The sequence below is a fragment of the Parambassis ranga genome, chromosome 9 (assembly GCF_900634625.1).
Source record: "Parambassis ranga chromosome 9, fParRan2.1, whole genome shotgun sequence".
Taxonomy (NCBI): domain Eukaryota; kingdom Metazoa; phylum Chordata; class Actinopteri; family Ambassidae; genus Parambassis; species Parambassis ranga.
The window spans coordinates 23,711,596-23,729,095 of NC_041030.1; the positions used below are offsets into that span (position 1 = coordinate 23,711,596).

General features: G+C 53.8%; 3 protein-coding genes across 5 annotated transcripts in view; 1 reads left to right on the plus strand and 2 right to left on the minus strand.

Annotated features, from left to right (window-relative positions):
- The window catches only part of LOC114441237 (formin-binding protein 1-like), a 6,468-nt gene extending 6,387 nt beyond the window's left edge, over window positions 1-81 (plus strand). The window contains exon 15 of the mRNA XM_028414042.1: window positions 7-81. Coding sequence (XP_028269843.1) covers window positions 7-81 — 75 coding nt within the window. The remainder of the gene's footprint in view (window positions 1-6) is intronic.
- An 82-nt stretch (window positions 82-163) lies between these two features.
- LOC114441238 (adenylate kinase 8) lies at window positions 164-7,346 on the minus strand. The gene is given in 10 exon segments (XM_028414043.1): window positions 164-239; window positions 241-328; window positions 1,796-1,996; window positions 2,069-2,140; window positions 2,852-2,933; window positions 4,409-4,474; window positions 4,549-4,623; window positions 4,715-4,764; window positions 4,856-4,937; window positions 6,996-7,346. Coding segments are annotated over 10 exon segments (873 nt in total). The 5' UTR covers window positions 7,077-7,346.
- A 941-nt stretch (window positions 7,347-8,287) lies between these two features.
- LOC114441255 (hamartin-like) overlaps window positions 8,288-17,500 on the minus strand; it is a 10,380-nt gene continuing 1,167 nt past the window's right edge. Inside the window, exons 3-22 of one of the 3 annotated variants that reach the window (XM_028414066.1) lie at window positions 17,323-17,426; window positions 17,095-17,247; window positions 16,859-17,003; window positions 16,610-16,764; window positions 15,200-15,273; window positions 14,941-15,122; window positions 14,760-14,827; window positions 14,581-14,689; window positions 14,428-14,519; window positions 14,224-14,329; window positions 13,869-14,152; window positions 13,641-13,792; window positions 13,432-13,487; window positions 12,671-12,837; window positions 12,421-12,603; window positions 11,019-11,129; window positions 10,625-10,747; window positions 10,188-10,375; window positions 9,349-9,483; window positions 8,288-9,276 (exon numbers count right to left, since the gene is read on the minus strand). In XM_028414066.1, coding sequence (XP_028269867.1) covers window positions 8,820-9,276; window positions 9,349-9,483; window positions 10,188-10,375; window positions 10,625-10,747; window positions 11,019-11,129; window positions 12,421-12,603; window positions 12,671-12,837; window positions 13,432-13,487; window positions 13,641-13,792; window positions 13,869-14,152; window positions 14,224-14,329; window positions 14,428-14,519; window positions 14,581-14,689; window positions 14,760-14,827; window positions 14,941-15,122; window positions 15,200-15,273; window positions 16,610-16,764; window positions 16,859-17,003; window positions 17,095-17,247; window positions 17,323-17,426 — 3,044 coding nt within the window. In that variant the 3' untranslated portion in view covers window positions 8,288-8,819. Of the gene's footprint in view, window positions 9,277-9,348; window positions 9,484-10,187; window positions 10,376-10,624; window positions 10,748-11,018; window positions 11,130-12,420; window positions 12,604-12,670; window positions 12,838-13,431; window positions 13,488-13,640; window positions 13,793-13,868; window positions 14,153-14,223; window positions 14,330-14,397; window positions 14,520-14,580; window positions 14,690-14,759; window positions 14,828-14,940; window positions 15,123-15,199; window positions 15,274-16,609; window positions 16,765-16,858; window positions 17,004-17,094; window positions 17,248-17,322; window positions 17,427-17,500 lie in introns of all 3 variants that reach the window. The other 2 variants (XM_028414065.1, XM_028414064.1) reach the window with 2 other exon arrangements.

The following is a 17,500-nucleotide window of genomic DNA, read 5'->3' on the forward strand; positions in this document are numbered from 1 at the left end:
TAAAAGTACAGTGAGCTCATCAGCTCTCATATGAAAACGTCTCATGCTCTACTTATCATGATGCATTATGGGAAAAGTTAAAGGTGCACAGCACTACAGCAGGAAGGACACGCCACACAGACAGCCACCATGTCAACGCACGCCCCAGCAGGTCCGTCCCTGTCTACAGTCCCCTGGAACGTCTCTGCTGTATGCCGGGTGTGTTTGTACCGTCCACCATCTTGTATTTCTCTGAGAGCCCGGGCCTGAAGACTCTTCCCAGAGCCTGGAGGACCCCAGAGGACTCTGGGAGTGAAGGAGCGATGGCGGGTCTGAACAAACGCCAACACTACACAACACACACAGACACACACACACAGTGAACAGTGAGAGTTAAGGTTAAACGTTCAAAGATCACTGTAGAACTGTGTGTCTGTCTCTGTGTGTCTGTCTGTGTGTGTCTGTGTCTCTGTGTGTCTGTGTCTCTGTGTGTGTGTGTCTGTGTGTGTGTCTCTGTGTGTGTGTCTGTGTCTCTGTGTGTGTCTGTGTCTCTGTGTGTCTGTGTCTCTGTGTGTGTCTGTGTCTCTGTGTGTGTCTGTGTCTCTGTGTGTGTCTGTCTGTGTGTGTGTCTCTGTGTGTGTGTCTGTGTCTCTGTGTGTGTCTGTCTGTGTGTGTGTCTGTGTCTCTGTGTGTGTGTGTGTCTGTGTGTGTCTGTCTGTGTGTGTGTCTGTCTGTGTGTGTGTCTGTATGTGTCTGTCTGTGTGTGTCTGTCTGTGTGTGTGTCTGTGTGTGTCTGTCTGTGTGTGTGTCTGTCTGTGTGTGTCTGTCTGTGTGTGTGGTGTCTGTGTGTGTCTGTCTGTGTGTGTCTGTCTGTTGTGTGTGTGTGTGTCTGTGTGTGTCTCTGTGTGTGTGTGTCTGTGTGTGTCTGTGTGTGTGTATGTGTCTCTGTGTCTCTCTGTGTGTCTCTGTGTGTGTGTGTCTGTGTGTGTGTGTCTCTGTCTCTGTGTGTGTGTGTCTGTGTCTGTCTGTGTGTGTCTCTGTGTGTGTGTCTGTGTCTCTGTGTGTCTGTCTCTGTGTGTGTGTGTCTGTGTGTGTGTCTGTGTCTCTGTGTGTCTGTGTCTGTGTCTCTGTGTGTCTGTGTCTCTGTGTGTGTCTGTCTGTGTGTGTCTCTGTGTGTGTGTCTGTGTCTCTGTGTGTGTCTTTCTGTGTTTGTGTCTGTCTGTGTGTGTGTCTGTGTCTCTGTGTGTGTCTGTCTGTGTGTGTCTGTATGTGTCTGTCTGTGTGTGTCTGTCTGTGTGTGTGTCTGTGTGTGTCTGTCTGTGTGTGTGTCTGTGTGTGTCTGTCTGTGTGTGTGTGTGTCTGTGTGTGTCTGTCTGTGTGTGTGTCTGTGTGTGTCTGTCTGTGTGTGTGTCTGTCTGTCTGTGTGTGTGTCTGTCTTGTGTGTTTGTGTGTGTGTCTGTGTGTGTCTGTCTGTGTGTGTGTGTGTGTGTGTGTGTGTGTCTGTGTGTGTGTATGTGTCTCTGTGTGTCTGTGTCTCTCTGTGTGTCTGTGTGTGTGTCTCTGTGTGTGTGTGTCTCTGTCTCTGTGTGTGTGTGTGTCTGTGTCTGTGTGTCTGTGTCTCTCTGTGTGTGTGTCTCTGTGTGTGTCTGTGTCTCTGTGTGTGTGTCTCTCTGTGTCTGTGTCTCTCTGTATGTGTCTCTGTGTGTGTGTCTCTCTGTGTGTGTCTGTGTCTCTGTGTGTGTGTCTCTCTGTGTGTGTGTCTCTCTGTATGTGTCTCTGTGTGTCTGTGTCTCTGTGTGTGTCTGTGTGTGTGTACCTTGCTGGTAGACGTCGGTGTGTGGTTGGTCGCTGCTGATGACCTTCAGGATGGGCTGACAGGCTGACATCAGTCCACTGACCTCCAGGTGGTACCGCTGCAGCTCAGACCGCCACCGCTCCTCTGAGGAGCTCCGCCCCCTCTCCAGGCGCTGAGCCACCAGGCTGTTTGGCGGGCAGACGAAGGTCTGATGGTAGATATCTACAGACAGGAAGTGATGTCACAGGAGTGTGACTGACAACGGCGCTGTCCTGTTAGTGGACACAGACTCACCTCCTGTCAGCGGGTCCATCAGCCTCCCCTGACTCCTCTGTGACAGGACGTCATCAGGAGCCTCCAGCATCACTGACACACACAGACACACACAAGGACACACACACAGACACACACATGGAACAGACACACACAAGGAGACAGACACACACACACGGAGACAGACACACAGACACACACAAGGAGACAGACACACACAGACACACACAAGGAGACAGACACACACAAGGAGACACACAGACACACACAATGAGACAGACACACACAAGGAGACAGACACACACAGACACACACACAGACACACACAGACACACACAGGAGACAGACACACACAAGACACACACAATGAGACAGACACACACAGACACACACACAGACAGACACACACAGACACACACAATGAGACAGACACACACAGACACACACAAGGAGACAGACACAATGAGACAGACACACACAATGAGACAGACACACACAAGGAGACACACACAATGAGACAGACACACACAGACACACACAAGGAGACACACACAATGAGACAGACACACACAGACCACACACAATGAGACAGACACACACAGACACACACAATGAGACAGACACACACAGACACAACAATGAGACAGACCACACAATGAGACAGACACACACAAAGGAGACACACACAATGAGACAGACAACAGAAGTTGGTGAGGTGCATTTGACTGACTGCTGATTACATCACGTCATGGACACACAGAGGTCAGGCTCCGCTCCGTAGCGTGGGTCCTGTTTGGTTCTCACCGACATGCTGAGGGAGGACTCCGGCCTGCTGCAGACCGAGAACCTGCAGACGGGTCTGAGGGACTCCGACCAACACCCAGCCCTGAAACACACACACGGAGGTAAAGGCCTGATGGTTCTGGTGGTGGAGGACTTCCTGTTTGCAGCCGGCCCATTCAGACATCACTGGGCCGAACACACACACACAGAGCTGCAGTATTTAATGTGACAGCAGCAGGCGGCATCCTGACGGGACCTGTCAATCATCCTCACACACACAGACAGACACACACACAGGCGGTCCCTGGTGTGTGTGTGATGAGTTTAGCCTGCGGCCAAAAACAGCCATTAGCAAATCAAAGTAACTGCTAATCTCTGTCTATCACAGACACACACAGAGACACACACACACAGACAGAGAGACACAGAGACACACACACACACACAGATACACACAGAGACACACACACACAGACAGAGAGACACAGAGACACACACACACACACAGATACACACAGAGACACACACACACACACAGATACACACAGAGACACACACACACACAGACAGAGAGACACAGAGACACACACACACAGACACACACAGAGACACACACAGACCCACACACAGACATTGATGCTAAACGCAGAAAGAAGCAGCAGTTTGTAGAGTTTAGAGGAACAGATGACTGACAGATAATTTACTGAGAGGCTGCACACACACACACACACACACACACACAGACACACACACAGACACACACACACATACACACACATACACACAGACACACACACACATACAGACACACACACACACAGACACACACACAGACACATACACACACACATACACACACACACACATACACACAGATACAGACACACACACACTCAGACTTTATCCTAAAGAGACTCTGTCTACTTCATACTACGTGTCTGTGTGTGTGTATGTGTGTGTGTCTGTGTGTGTGTCTGTGTGTGTGTCTGTGGTGTGTCTGGTGGTGTCTGTGTGTCTGTCTGTGTGTGTGTCTGTGTGTGTCTGTGTGTGTGTGTGTGTGTGTGTCTGTGTGTGGTCTGTGTGTGTGTGTGTCTGTGTGTGTGTCTGTGTGTGTGTCTGTGTGTGGTCTGTGTGTGTGTGTCTGTGTGTGTGTGTGTGTGTGTGTGTCTGTGTGTGTGTGTCTGTGTGTGTGTCTGTGTGTGTGGTGTGTGTCTGTGTGTGTGTCTGTGTGTGTGGTGTGTCTGTGTGTGTGTGTCTGTGTGTGTGTGTGTGTCTTGCCAGCAGGAAGCAGGGTGTGATGCTAATGAGAAGCGTCGCTGAGGATAAGTGGGAATAAGACGTGTGATGTGACAGCATGGCGCCACTTTGATCAGCTGATCTCTGGGGAGACGTGCAGACATGCTGCTGCTCGGCCTGCTGGGAATTTTACCACGACACCACCGCAACCAGAGCGGCAATTACCATCATCACAGAGGGGGTGTTAGTGATGTGGCGACGGCGTCCTCATCAGTGGACTGATGGGCGCTGGAGGCTGTAGTTTGGCAGGAAGTAGTGCCTCCGTGTGGTGATGTCACTCACCCTGTTGCAGCAGTCGACCTCGCTCAGCCTGTGACGGACGCGTCCGACCAGCAGCTCCTCAGGAACCTGCACGACACGCAAATGCTGTGACTGGCAGCAGGGGGCGCTGCACTCATACAAACCGTGTGTACCTGTCCCACCTGCTGCTCCCGGCCCTGCAGCAGACTGTCAGCGGTCACATGGACGGCGTTCAGCTCCGCACACAGAGCTCGCGCCTGTAAACCCACCACAGAAGAAGAGGAAGGAGTCAACAACACCGCTGACCTCACAGGAAGTCTGAGCTCATCAGCTGACCCTCCAACTCACCACTGTGGTTTTCCCCACTGCAGGAGGGCCGAGCAGGATCACCTTAGGAGCTGCACACACACACACACACACACACACACACTCAGATGTGCGCAGACAGTTATGACATCACAGAGGCTGTGCTGTGATTGGTCAGCTCACCGTCTGTGTTCCTCTTCAGCGCGCTGATCAGGTATGAGATCGGATCATCAGGTCTATCAATCAGGAGGCTGCTGACCAGGCTCTGAAACACACACACACACACACACACACACACACACACACACACCTGTGTGACTGAAGGCCTGACCACACACACACACACTCAGACACACACACGCCAGTCAGAAACCATGGCTGACAGGGTCTACAGGCTGCTGAGGGCCAGGAACGCTGCCTTCAGAAGAGGCGACGACACCAGCCTAAGGTCAGCCAGAGCCGACCTGTCCCGTGGCATCAGGAAGGCGAAGAGGCAGGACTCCAGGAGGGTTGCCCACCACCTCAGCGACAGCAGGGACACCCGGAGCCTGTGGCGGGGGATACAGACCATCACAGACTACAAGCCCCCACCACAGACCTGTGACAGCGACACCTCTCTGCTGAACCAGCTGAATGACTTCTTCGGACGTTTTGAAGCACTCAACAGCACTCCTGCACAAAACATCACATCCTCTCCCACTGACCAGGTATTTTCCCTGTCCCGAGCCAGCGTGAAGACATCTCTCAGCCAGATCAACGCACGCAAAGCTCCCGGTCCTGACAACATACCTGGCCGTGTGCTCAGAGACTGTGCTGAGGAGCTCGCTGAGGTGTTTACAGACATCTTCAACATCTCACTGAGCCAGGCTGTTGTCCCCACCTGCTTCAAAGCCACCACGATCATCCCTGTGCCGAAGAAGTCCACCCCCGCCTGCTTCAATGACTACCGTCCAGTAGCACCCATCATCATGAAGTGCTTTGAACGGTTAGTCATGAAACACATCAAGACGGCCCTCCCTCCCTCTCTGGACCCCTTCCAGTTTGCATATCGGCCCAACCGGTCAACCAGTGATGCTGTTTCCACACAGCTCTCACCCACCTGGAAAATAAAGACTCATACGTTCGAATGCTGTTCATAGACTTCAGCTCAGCATTCAACACCATCATCCCACAGCAGCTCATCAACAACCTGGACCAGCTGGGGCTGAACTCCTTGCTGTGCAACTGGCTGCTGGACTTCCTCACCGGGAGACCTCAGACAGTGCGGGTCGGCAGAAACACATCCAGCACCATCACAATGAACACCGGGGCTCCCCAAGGATGTGTGCTGAGCCCCCTCCTCTTCACTCTGCTGACCCATGACTGCACGCCAACACACAACTCCAACAACTGTGGGGACTACACAACTACAGGAATGAGGTGCACCTTCTGGCCGAGTGGTGCAGAGACCACAACCTCTCCCTGAATGTGGAGAAGACAAAGGAGATGGTTGTGGACTACAGGAGAGCACACAGTCAGCACACCCCTCTGACCATCGACGGTGCTGCTGTGGAGCAGGTGAGCAGCACCAAGTTCCTGGGTGTGCACATCACTGAGGACCTCTCCTGGACTAACAACACTGCATCCCTGACCAAGAAGGCCCAGCAGCGCCTCTACTTCCTCCATCAGTGCACCTTCTACAGAGGGGCTGTTGAGAGCATCCTGTCCAGCTGCTTCACTGTGTGGTACGGAGCCTGCACCGCCACCTGCAGGAAGACGCTTCATCGCACAGTGAGAGCAGCTGAGAGGATCACCGGCGTCCCTCTCCCCTCCCTCCAAGACCTCTACGACAGCCGTCTCACCCGAAAGGCCCTCCGCATCACAGGAGACCCCACCCACCCTCACACCGCTTCTTCAGTCTGCTGCCATCAGGAAAGAGACTGAAGCCTCCGGGCCAGGACAGGACCAGCAGACTGAGGGACAGGACCAGCAGACTGAGGGACAGGACCAGCAGACTGAGGACCAGCAGACTGAGGGACAGGACCAGCAGACTGAGGGACAGGACCAGCAGACTGAGGGACAGGACCAGCAGACTGAGGGACAGCTTCATCCACCAGGCTGTCAGGAAGCTGAACTCTCTCCCCCTATCTTTAGTTTTTAGTTATATGTTGCGGAGTGAGTAACACACTTTGGATTCTCTGTATGTCCAGCACATAGAGCAGATTTGACAATAAAGCTGACTGACTTTTTTTTGACACACACCTGTGTGACTGACGGTCTGCCCCCACACACACTCAGACACACACACTCGGCACAGATCGCGGCCCCTCAGAAGCTGCCTCACCTGCACGGTGTGGATGACGTCGTGTCTCTCCGCGTACACGGTCATCTCTGCGGGGATCCTCACACACTCTGTCGGATGCATCAGTTTTCCTGTGGACCGCGAAGGGGCCAGAGTCCTCTGGAAACAGTCCCGCGGAGCCTTTGGACTGGTCTCCGTTTGCCTGCCTGCAGCTGTGGTTCGTGTATGTTCGGTCTGTTTTCAGCGCAGACGCCTCGCGGGTCTTGTTACTTATTTATTGATCAAAATGAAAACGTGGCCTCGTCTCTGAGAGTCCTGCAGACCGCCGTTACTATGACGCGCGGTCTGTTGCTAAGGAAGGAGGCGGGAGCGAGCACTTCCGGTGGGCTTCAGACGTCCACACACAGGAAGCTGTTTAAGATCCAAACAAACCTCAAAAACACTTCCGGGTTTAAAGGTGAGGGGGGGGGGGGGGGTTAAAGCTCAGTGAGAGCCAGGTTTCAAAGTAAACACGCCCCTTTCTCTCGGAGCTCACCCCGAAGCCACGCCTCCGATCACATGGACGCGCATCACCCGAAGAGCTGCGGTCTGTGACTTCGGCCATCATGTGACAACCAGCCAATCCTCCTACAGGGTCCCCCCGGAGGACTGGCTGATGGTTTTATGTTTTATAGCTTCAGATGATTCATATTCTTCGTTTTAATGTGAAACTGACGAACTAATCGGCTGCTATGGGACTGTGAAGAGAAGTTACACTGATTTAACACAAAGACCATCAGAAGGAAACCTGCTACCCGACCTCTACCCGAGTCCAGGATCAAAGGTCATCATCATCCAGGGGCAGATTCTCACTGACACACACGTCAGACACAGAGACACACACACACACACCCACAGACACACACACTCACACAGACACACACACACGTCAGACACAGAGACACACACGCACACCCAGACGCACACACACACACAGACACACACACACACACACCCACAGACACACACACAGACACACACATGTCAGACACAGAGACACACACACACACCCACAGACGCACACACACACACCCACAGACACACACACTCACACAGACACACACACACAGACACAGTTCAGACACACACACACACACACAGACACACACAGACACAGACACATGTCAGACACACACACACACACAGACACACACACAGACACACACACACACACAGACACCCACAGACGCACACACACACACAGACACACACACACAGACACACACACACAGACACACACACACACACAGACACATGTCAGACACACACAGACTGAATGGACACGGACCCACTCGGAGGGTTTAGACTTTATTTCAGTCCCTCCGGGAGCCGCCTCAGCTGGAGCAGCTCTGAAGAGACGTCTGAACCATCAGCTGCTGTTCAGGCGTCAGATCTGATGCTTGTGGTCAAACTGAATCAATCAATGATCAATACGGATTGATACTCTGTGTGTTGTGTGATTTGTTTTTACAGCTGGATAGCCTAGCTTAGCATAACACAGACATGGAGTTCCTGAGAGATGATACCTGAGGATCCACATTCACTGAAACAGAACCATCAGCCACTTCCTGTTCTGTCCTCTCCGTCCAGGCGTCATGTGATCAGAGGGCCTGCTGTCAGGATTCAGGCGTCACCGTGATGAGGTGCGGCACAGACGCAGGCTCCATGATGTCACGTGGTTCTTGGCAGCTGACCAGAAAAAGGCGCTCTGCTGGCTGTAGCTTATAAAGGGTTAAAGCCCGGGTTAATGCTCACAGGCCCGGTGTGGCCCAGTGTTTGGTTTCTTCCCTTTCTTTGGTGACGCCCCCTCTCCAGCTGCCTCCCTGCTCAGAACTCGGGCAGCGTCTCGTTGTAGTCCATGATGCTGAGCTCGTGTCTCCTCTGCCGCACGGCCAGAGTCAGGTCAGGGGGGGCGCCGGCCGGAGCTGCAACCAGGCTCGGGGGCTCGGTCTGCGGACTTCCAGCAAGGAGGGAGGCTTCCTCTGCTTCCTGACCCAGACAGGGACTCTCTGTGTGGGCCTCCTCCTCCTGCTCCTCCTGCTCGTCCTGCTCCTCCTCCTCCTCTGGGCTCTGATTGGCTGTTCGGAAAAGGTGTCGGGATCGCTGCTCCAGAAATGAGCCAACAGCTAGCGGGGACTCAATGGGGGACAGGGAGAGGGGGGAGGAGGAGCAGGATGGCAGGTGCAGGGGGGAGGTGGAGAGGGCCCCCGCAGCGCCATTGATGACAGCAGAAGAAGAGACGCCCTGAGCGGGGGAGGCGCCGCCCCTGCTGCCGCAGAGTGGCCTGAGGGCGAGAAAGATGACATCACTATGACATCACAGGAACCGCCAGACTGGACATGACGCTGCGGCTCACCTGCTGAGGACGTCCTGCGGCGGGCTGTGAGTGTGTGTGTCCAGCTGGCTGTAGAGCTGCAACATCTCCATCTGCAGAGTCTGAGCGACTCTACGCAGAGCGACACAGCGGCTGTCAGAGGCCGACAGGTCCGCCCTGAAACACACACACACAGGTCAGACACACACACACGGGCCAGACACACACAGACACACAGGTCAGACACACACACACACACGGGCCAGACACACACACACACAGGTCAGACACACACACACACAGGTCAGACACACACACACACAGGTCAGACACACACACACACACACAGGTCAGACACAGACACACACACACACACACACACGGGTCAGACACACACACACACGGGTCAGACACACACACGGGTCAGACACACACACACACACACACACACACACGGGTCAGACACACACACACACATGGGTCAGACACACACACAGGTCAGACACACACAGGTCAGACACACACACAGGTCAGACACAAACACACACACAGGTCTCAGACACACACAGACACACACAGGTCTCAGACACACACACAGACACAGGTCTCAGACACACACAGGTCTCAGACACACACAGGTCACAGACACACACACAGGTCACAGACACACACACAGGTCACAGACACACACACACAGGTCAGACACACACACAGGTCACAGACACACACACACAGGTCAGACACACACACAGGTCTCAGACACACACACAGGTCTCAGACACACACACAGGTCTCAGACACACACACAGGTCAAAGACACACAGACAGGTCTCAGACACACACACACAGGTCAGACACACACACAGGTCTCCGTCTCTGACCTGCTCTGGCTCTTGGTGTCCTCTAGAAGTATCTTCTGGTCCAGGATCAGCTTGTCCTTCCTGGTCAGCTGGTTCTCCAGCTCTGCTATCCTGTGATTGGCTGCTTCCAGTTTCTGTCTCTGCTGGACATCGTTGTCCTTCAGCCGCTGATACTCCTTACCCACACTGCACTGCAGCATGGACGCCTCCTGACCATGACAGGACATGTCCTTCAGTGTGTGTTATTGTCTCACATGACGTGTTCAGGTCATTGGGTTACACACAAACATCATGTTACTGTAACACAGCGGGGCTGTGGGCTAGTATCTCATATCCAGGAGCATTGTGGTCACTGAGGCTTGTTCCTCAATTACGATTAATGACTGATCATTTGTATTGGTTTAAAAATAATAATAACGATATGTTTGTGTGTGTGTGTGTGTGTGTGTGTGTCTCACCGTCCAGTGCTGCGTCTCTCCGCCCTCCAGCTGATCCGTCAGCGCTCGGTTGGTCTCCCTGAGCAGGACGAGCTGCTGGTTCAGCAGGAACATCTGCTGCTGCAGCTGCTCGCTGCTGCAGAGCTGCAGACACACACAACACCACAACAGGTAACACAATCCAAAGGAGCACAACCCTGGAGAGACCGGTTATATCACTACAACAGAACCACACATCTGAAACTGAGGAACACAACAGTCTGATGGTCCCTGAACGCATCACGCTTTATTCACTAGTGTGAAGTCAACATCCTGCCGAGCAGCAGGACGCCATGATGGAGTCACATGTGAGCAGCGGTCACATGACCAACGCTCAGAGCGTCTCTCTGTAGAGGCTTTGAGAAGAACCCCTCACCTTGAGTGAGAGCTGCGTCAGCTGGTGCTCAGCATTGTAGGCCTTGTTATTGGCTCTCTGTAGCTCCGCCTCCAGCTCCCTCATCCTGGTCTGACTCTCCTGAAGCTCGCTCTGAAACAGCCAATGACAGGCGAGCGTCAGGCTGATGCTGTTGTGTGTGTCTGTGTGTGTGTCTGTCTGTCTGTGTGTGTGTGTCTGTGTGTGAGTCTGTGTGTGTGTGTGTCTGTCTCTGTGTGTGTGTGTGTGTGTGTCTGTGTGTGTGTCTGTCTCCGTGTGTGTCTCTGTGTGTCTCTGTCTGTGTGTGTCTCTGTCTGTGTGTGTGTCTGTGTGTCTCTGTGTGTGTCTCTGTCTGTGTGTGTGTGTGTCTGTGTGTGTGTACCTGCAGTCTCTGGCTCTTTGTGTGTCTCTGTGTGTGTCTCTCTGTGTGTCTCTGTGTGCCTGTGTGTCTGTCTCCGTGTGTCTGTGCGTGTGTCTCTCTGTGTGTCTGTCTGTCTGTGTCTGTGTGTGTGTCTGTGTGTGTGTCTGTGTGTGTGTCTGTCTCTGTGTGTGTGTACCTACAGTCTCTGGCTCTGTGTGTGTGTGTGTCTGTGTCTGTCTCTGTGTGTGTCTGTGTGTGTGTCTGTGTGTGTCTCTGTCTGTGAGTCTCTCTGTGTGTGTCTGTGTGTGTGTACCTGCAGTCTCTGTCTCTCTGTGTGTGTCTGTGTGTGTGTCTCTGTGTGTGTACCTGCAGTCTCTGGCTCTTTGTGTGTCTCTCTGTGTGTCTCTGTGTGTGTCTCTCTGTGTGTACCTGCAGTCTCTGGCTCTTTGTGTGTCTCTCTGTGTGTCTCTGTGTGTGTCTCTCTGTGTGTCTCTGTGTGTGTCTCTGTGTGTGTCTCTGTGTGTGTGTGTCTCTGTGTGTGTACCTGCAGTCTCTGGCTCTTTGTGTCTCTGTGTGTGTCTCTCTGTGTGTCTCTGTGTGTGTCTCTCTGTGTGTCTCTGTGTGTGTCTGTGTGTGTGTACCTGCAGTCTCTGGCTCTTTGTGTGTCTCTCTGTGTGTCTCTGTGTGTGTCTGTGTGTGTCTCTGTGTGTGTACCTGCAGTCTCTGGCTCTTTGTGTGTCTCTGTGTGTGTCTCTGTGTGTGTCTGTGTGTGTGTACCTGCAGTCTCTGGCTCTTTGTGTGTCTGTGTGTGTGTACCTGCAGTCTCTGGCTCTTTGTGTGTCTCTGTGTGTGTCTCTGTGTGTGTCTGTGTGTGTGTACCTGCAGTCTCTGGCTCTTTGTGTGTCTGTGTGTGTGTACCTGCAGTCTCTGGCTCTTTGTGTGTCTCTGTGTGTGTCTCTGTGTGTGTCTGTGTGTGTGTACCTGCAGTCTCTGGCTCTTTGTGTGTCTCTGTGTGTGTCTCTGTGTGTGTCTGTGTGTGTGTACCTGCAGTCTCTGGCTCTCTCGCTGCCCGTCCTGTTGCTGCAGCTGCAGCTGCTGGATGTGTGTGTGCAGCTGTTCAGTGTGTGTGTGCGCTTCCTGCTTCAGCTGTGTGTGTCGTCTCTGCTCCTCGTCCAGACTCAGCTTCAGGCAGCGGATCTCCTCGTCCTGAGCGGCCAGCTGTCCCTTCTGTGGACAGCACACGGTGAGAGGAACCCAAAGAGACGGGGGCTCGAGCTGCTTTAGTACAGGTTACCATGGCGACGCTGTGCTCCTCTAGCGCCGTGGCGTTGATGACTCTGCGCAGCAAGCGGCGGTTTCTGACCGCGTGCTGCTGACGCTTGAAGCGTTCGTACTGAAGCTGACCCTGGACCAGCAGCAGCTGACTCCTCAGAGACTGAAGCTCCTCCCCCTGGGCAGGGCCTGACACACAGAGACACACACAGACACACACAGAGACACACACAGACACACACATAGAGACACACACACACACACAGAGACACACAGACACACACACACACACACACAGAGACACAGACACACACAGAGACACACACACAGACACACACAGAGACACACACACAGACACACACACACACACACAGACACACACACAGACACACACACACACAGACACACACAGACACACACACACACAGACACACACAGACACACACAGACACACACACACACACAGACACACAGAGACACACAGACACACACAGACACACAGAGACACACACACACACAGACACACAGACACACACACAGACACACACAGGTGTTACAGATGGTCCCAGCCTGCAGATCTTCTGGGTCTGATCCACTCCCTACTTGCTCACAGCTGCCCCTGTGTTCAGGGGAAGCTTTCCACCAATCAACATTCAGCCTACACACATCCTCATCATCACATCTTCATCACATCATCATCAGTGTGTCAGAGTTAGACATGCAGGAGGGGACCCTGAAGCTCCGCCCCGATGGTCATGTGATTAGTCTGTTAGTTTCAGGTACCTTTGTTTTTCATGCTCTGCTGTTTACCTCCAAACTGACTGCGCTCCACCGACCACCTGCAACACAGACCGCACAGGAACAGGTCACAGGACGGTCACAGCACAGACCTCCGTCACTGACCCACAGCTTCCTGTGGCCATGTGGTGGAAACATGCGGCCGAGCGGGCTGCTCCAACACGGCCTGTTAGTTCCTGTGAGTGTAGCCTCACCTTCTGCTGAGGTGTTTGTGGGCATCATGTCCGTGGACGATCAGCTGGTCCAGGACCTTCAGAGGAGAGATGGAGGCCGGATCCTGCTCCCACTCCTCCCCCTCTGCTCTCCGCTCCTTCTCCTGCTCATCTGCCGCTCGCTGCAGCGCCTCCTGTGGGAGATCAATAATGTTCAGGGCAGACTAATCGATGATGTCACGGCCCTGCTCACGGCCTGTCCTGGTTTACCTGAGTCTTCTGCCTGATGAAGAGCGTGGCAGCTCGGGGCAGCGCCAGCTCAAACAGGGGCTCGTATGAAGGGGCGGAGCTAAAGTCAGACTGAGTGGGACCGAACGGGGAAGAGGTTTCCTCCCCCAGTCTGTGGGTGGAGGGGTGAGGAGGGGTGAGGCAGAGTGAGATGGAGCAAGGAGGAGGCGAGAGGCCTGAGGCCAGCTCCTCACGAGTGGGCGTGGAGGTGAGAAGGCAGCGCTCCGAGGACGAGGACACGGCGTGGGACTCCTCAGGTTTGACCCCTGGAGACAGAACGATGGCGTCACAGAGAGCGGCGTGCGATTGGCTCAAAGCCGTCAGCTGATCAGCTCACCTTCACTGTTGTTGTTGTTGACGACATCACTCAAGCCTCTGTGTTCCTCATCTGTGATTGGCTGAAAGGATGACATGTCGAGCGGTGGACCCGGCTGCTGCTTCACCTGTGAGCAGAGCGAGTCACTTCCTGCTGCCCTTCCACAATAAAAGCCTCCTCATGAGGAGCACTGACCTGATCGTCCAGACGTGGCCCCGTTCTCACCTGACTACTGCTGTCAGGAGGAGGCCCGCCATCTTGGCTGTCTTCAGGTGATGGGGTTACAGGGGTGGAGGATGCTGAGGGACATTTCCCACCTAAAGACACACACATTATCATCTGGACTCCACACACACACACACACAGAAACCATCCTACCTGAGACTGAGGTGGACCTGCTCACTGTGTGGGCGGAGCCTGCTGCAGGCTCAGGAGGGGGCGTTGACAAACCACAGTGAGAGGCGGGGCTCCATGTGACATCATCAGCCTGCCACACACACACAGTGTTGGTTGAGCTGGTCAGGTGGGACAACAAGAGGACGAACAGGTGATCCTACCTGAGCACACGAGGTGCTGAGGGTCAGCCAAGGCAGGTGAGAGGACAGAGAGGGACAGACTGAACTTCCTGTCACAAAAAAACAAATCTAATCAATAAATCAATGAACCAATGAATCCACCAGGAAGCCATGTTGACGTGTGACCTGCTGTCACATGACAGACATGAGAGCGGTTACTGACCTGAGATGCTGGCTGGCTCTGTGCTGGGGGGACTGGGGGTGAGGTCCAGCTGAGGGTGGGACAGCAGGGGAGGCTTGGATGAGGAAGAGGAGTAAATGTCCTCCTCACAGGAGGACTCAAGAGGATCCAGGGACACTCTGGAGCACTCAATCACAATGTCATGGACTTCATAACACCTCCACCTGAGAGGGGGGGGTCACAGCGATGACACAGTCCTCTGTAGTAAGACTGACAGTGCTGACTCAGCGCTCCGACTCACCTGGACGGGTCCAGCTCATAGTCCTGAGTCCCTGTCACCAGCTCTGGGTGAACCCGTATGTGTTCCAGCATGGGCTGGCAGACAGACAGAGAGGACAGAGCTTTAGGACATCTGTATGACATCACACACACTCACAGAGAGACACAGAGACACACACAGACACACACAGAGACACAGAGACAAAGACACACAGACAGAGACAGACAGACACACACAGAGACACACAGAGACACACACACTCACAGAGAGACACAGACACACAGAGACACAGAGACACAGAGACAGAGACAGACAGACAGAGACAGACAGACAGAGACAGACAGACACACACAGAGACACACACACACACAGAGACACAGACACACACAGACTCACAGAGACACAGACACACAGAGACAGAGACACACAGACAGAGACAGACAGACACACATAGAGACACAGACACACACAGACAGAGACAGAGACACACACAGGCACACACAGACACACACACAGAGACACACAGACACACACACGCTGTAGTCAAGGATCCAGTCAACACTGTGTGTGTGTCTGTGAGTGTGTCTCTGTGTGTCTGTGTCTCTGTGAGTGTGTCTCTGTGTGTGTCTGTGTGTGTGTGTGTCTCTGTGAGTGTGTCTGTGTGTGTGTGTCTCTGTGTGTGTGTCTGTGTGTGTGTGTGTGTCTGTGTGTCTGTGTCTGTGTGTGTGTGTCTCTGTGTGTGTGTCCAGCCTGCTCGTCTGTTTTTAGCTGTGTGTAAACACACGCTGTGTCAATAAAGCTAAATGTGGCGGCGCTGCAGCTCCTGAGTGGACTCAGTGTTATCTGAGAAACAGCAGCTGTCTGTGTGCGTCAGAGAAGCAGCTGCTGGCCTGATGTTTCTGCTCACACACACGCCTCTGTGTCAGCGCTGCTGCCCCACATCACCTGATCAAACATTAAGAGTTGACAAATGTACAAGGTTTGGTTTCAAAATAAAGTCAAGTTCCGTGGATTAAAACCTTCAATTCTGCTAGTTTTATCATAAAGCAGCTGTGTTGGCCGTGCCGCTCTGTGCTAGCTGAGCCGCTCTGTGTTAGCCGCTCTGTGCTAGCTGTGCCGCTCTGTGTTAGCCGCGCCGCTCTGATTTGCCGCGCCGCTCTGTGCTAGCCGTGCCACTCTCTGTGCTAGCCGCTCTGTGCTAGCTGTGCCACTCTCTGTGCTAGCCGCTCTGTTAGCCGCTCTGTGCTAGCTGTGCCACTCTCTGTGCTAGCCGTGCCACTCTCTGTGCTAGCCGCTCTGTGCTAGCTGTGCCACTCTCTGTGCTAGCTGTGCCACTCTCTGTGCTAGCCGTGCCACTCTCTGTGCTAGCCGCACCGCTCTGTATTAGCTGTGCCGCTCTGTGTTAGCCGCTCTGTGCTGCTCTGCACTGACCTTGATGACTTCCTGGTAGGTGTCCAGGTTCTCCTTCATGCTGTAGTGCAGCCTTAGGTAGGAGATGAAGTTGCAGGGGAACATCCCATACAGGCGGTGGAACAAAGAGTACACACCTGCATGCAGGTGGACCAGCTGGGCCGCAGCCACATGACCTGCAGGAGACGGATCAGAACATGGCCCCGATCAGACCACTCACTCAGTTTAAATATGACTCTTGTCTGCAGCGCCCACTGCTGTGTATGTTACCAGGGTTTTTGTAGCTCCAGGAGGCAAGGCGTCCAAACACGTCAAAGAAGTCATAGATGTGCTGCTTCCCGGCCTGAGGGATCATGGGTAACAGGGTGATGAGCACCAGGACTCCTGTGACCAGGACCACCACGTCGGTGTCTGTCTGAGAAAACAAAAAGACGACAGCCATGAGCCAGCAGCCAATCAGAGCTCCTGGCTGTAGGCTGTGTGTGTGTGTGTCTGTGTGCGTTTACCTTGAGGCAGCGCAGCAGCGAGGGCAGCAGGGCGGAGCGGCTGATGTGATGAACCCATGGTGGCTGTTTCCTGATCAGGTGACCCAGCAGGGTTAGAGCAGCCGGCCTGGTTCCGGTCCGGTTCAGAGACTCATTGAGCTTCTCCAGCAGAGGCTAACAGGAAGAACCAATCACAGCATGAGCTCTCAGATACACCTTGACACACCTCCACCAACCAGGGACACACACCTTGTGATGGGGCTCCCTGATGGAGGACAGGAGGAGCACCGCCTGAGAGGAGGAGGAGTCCAGGTAGTACTCCACCAGCAAGGAGAGCACAGCGCCTCCTCTGTCTGTGAGAAGAACCGCAGGTCAGAGCGAGCAGGAGCAGACAGGAGCCCATTATGAAGTTCAACATCCCCTGAGG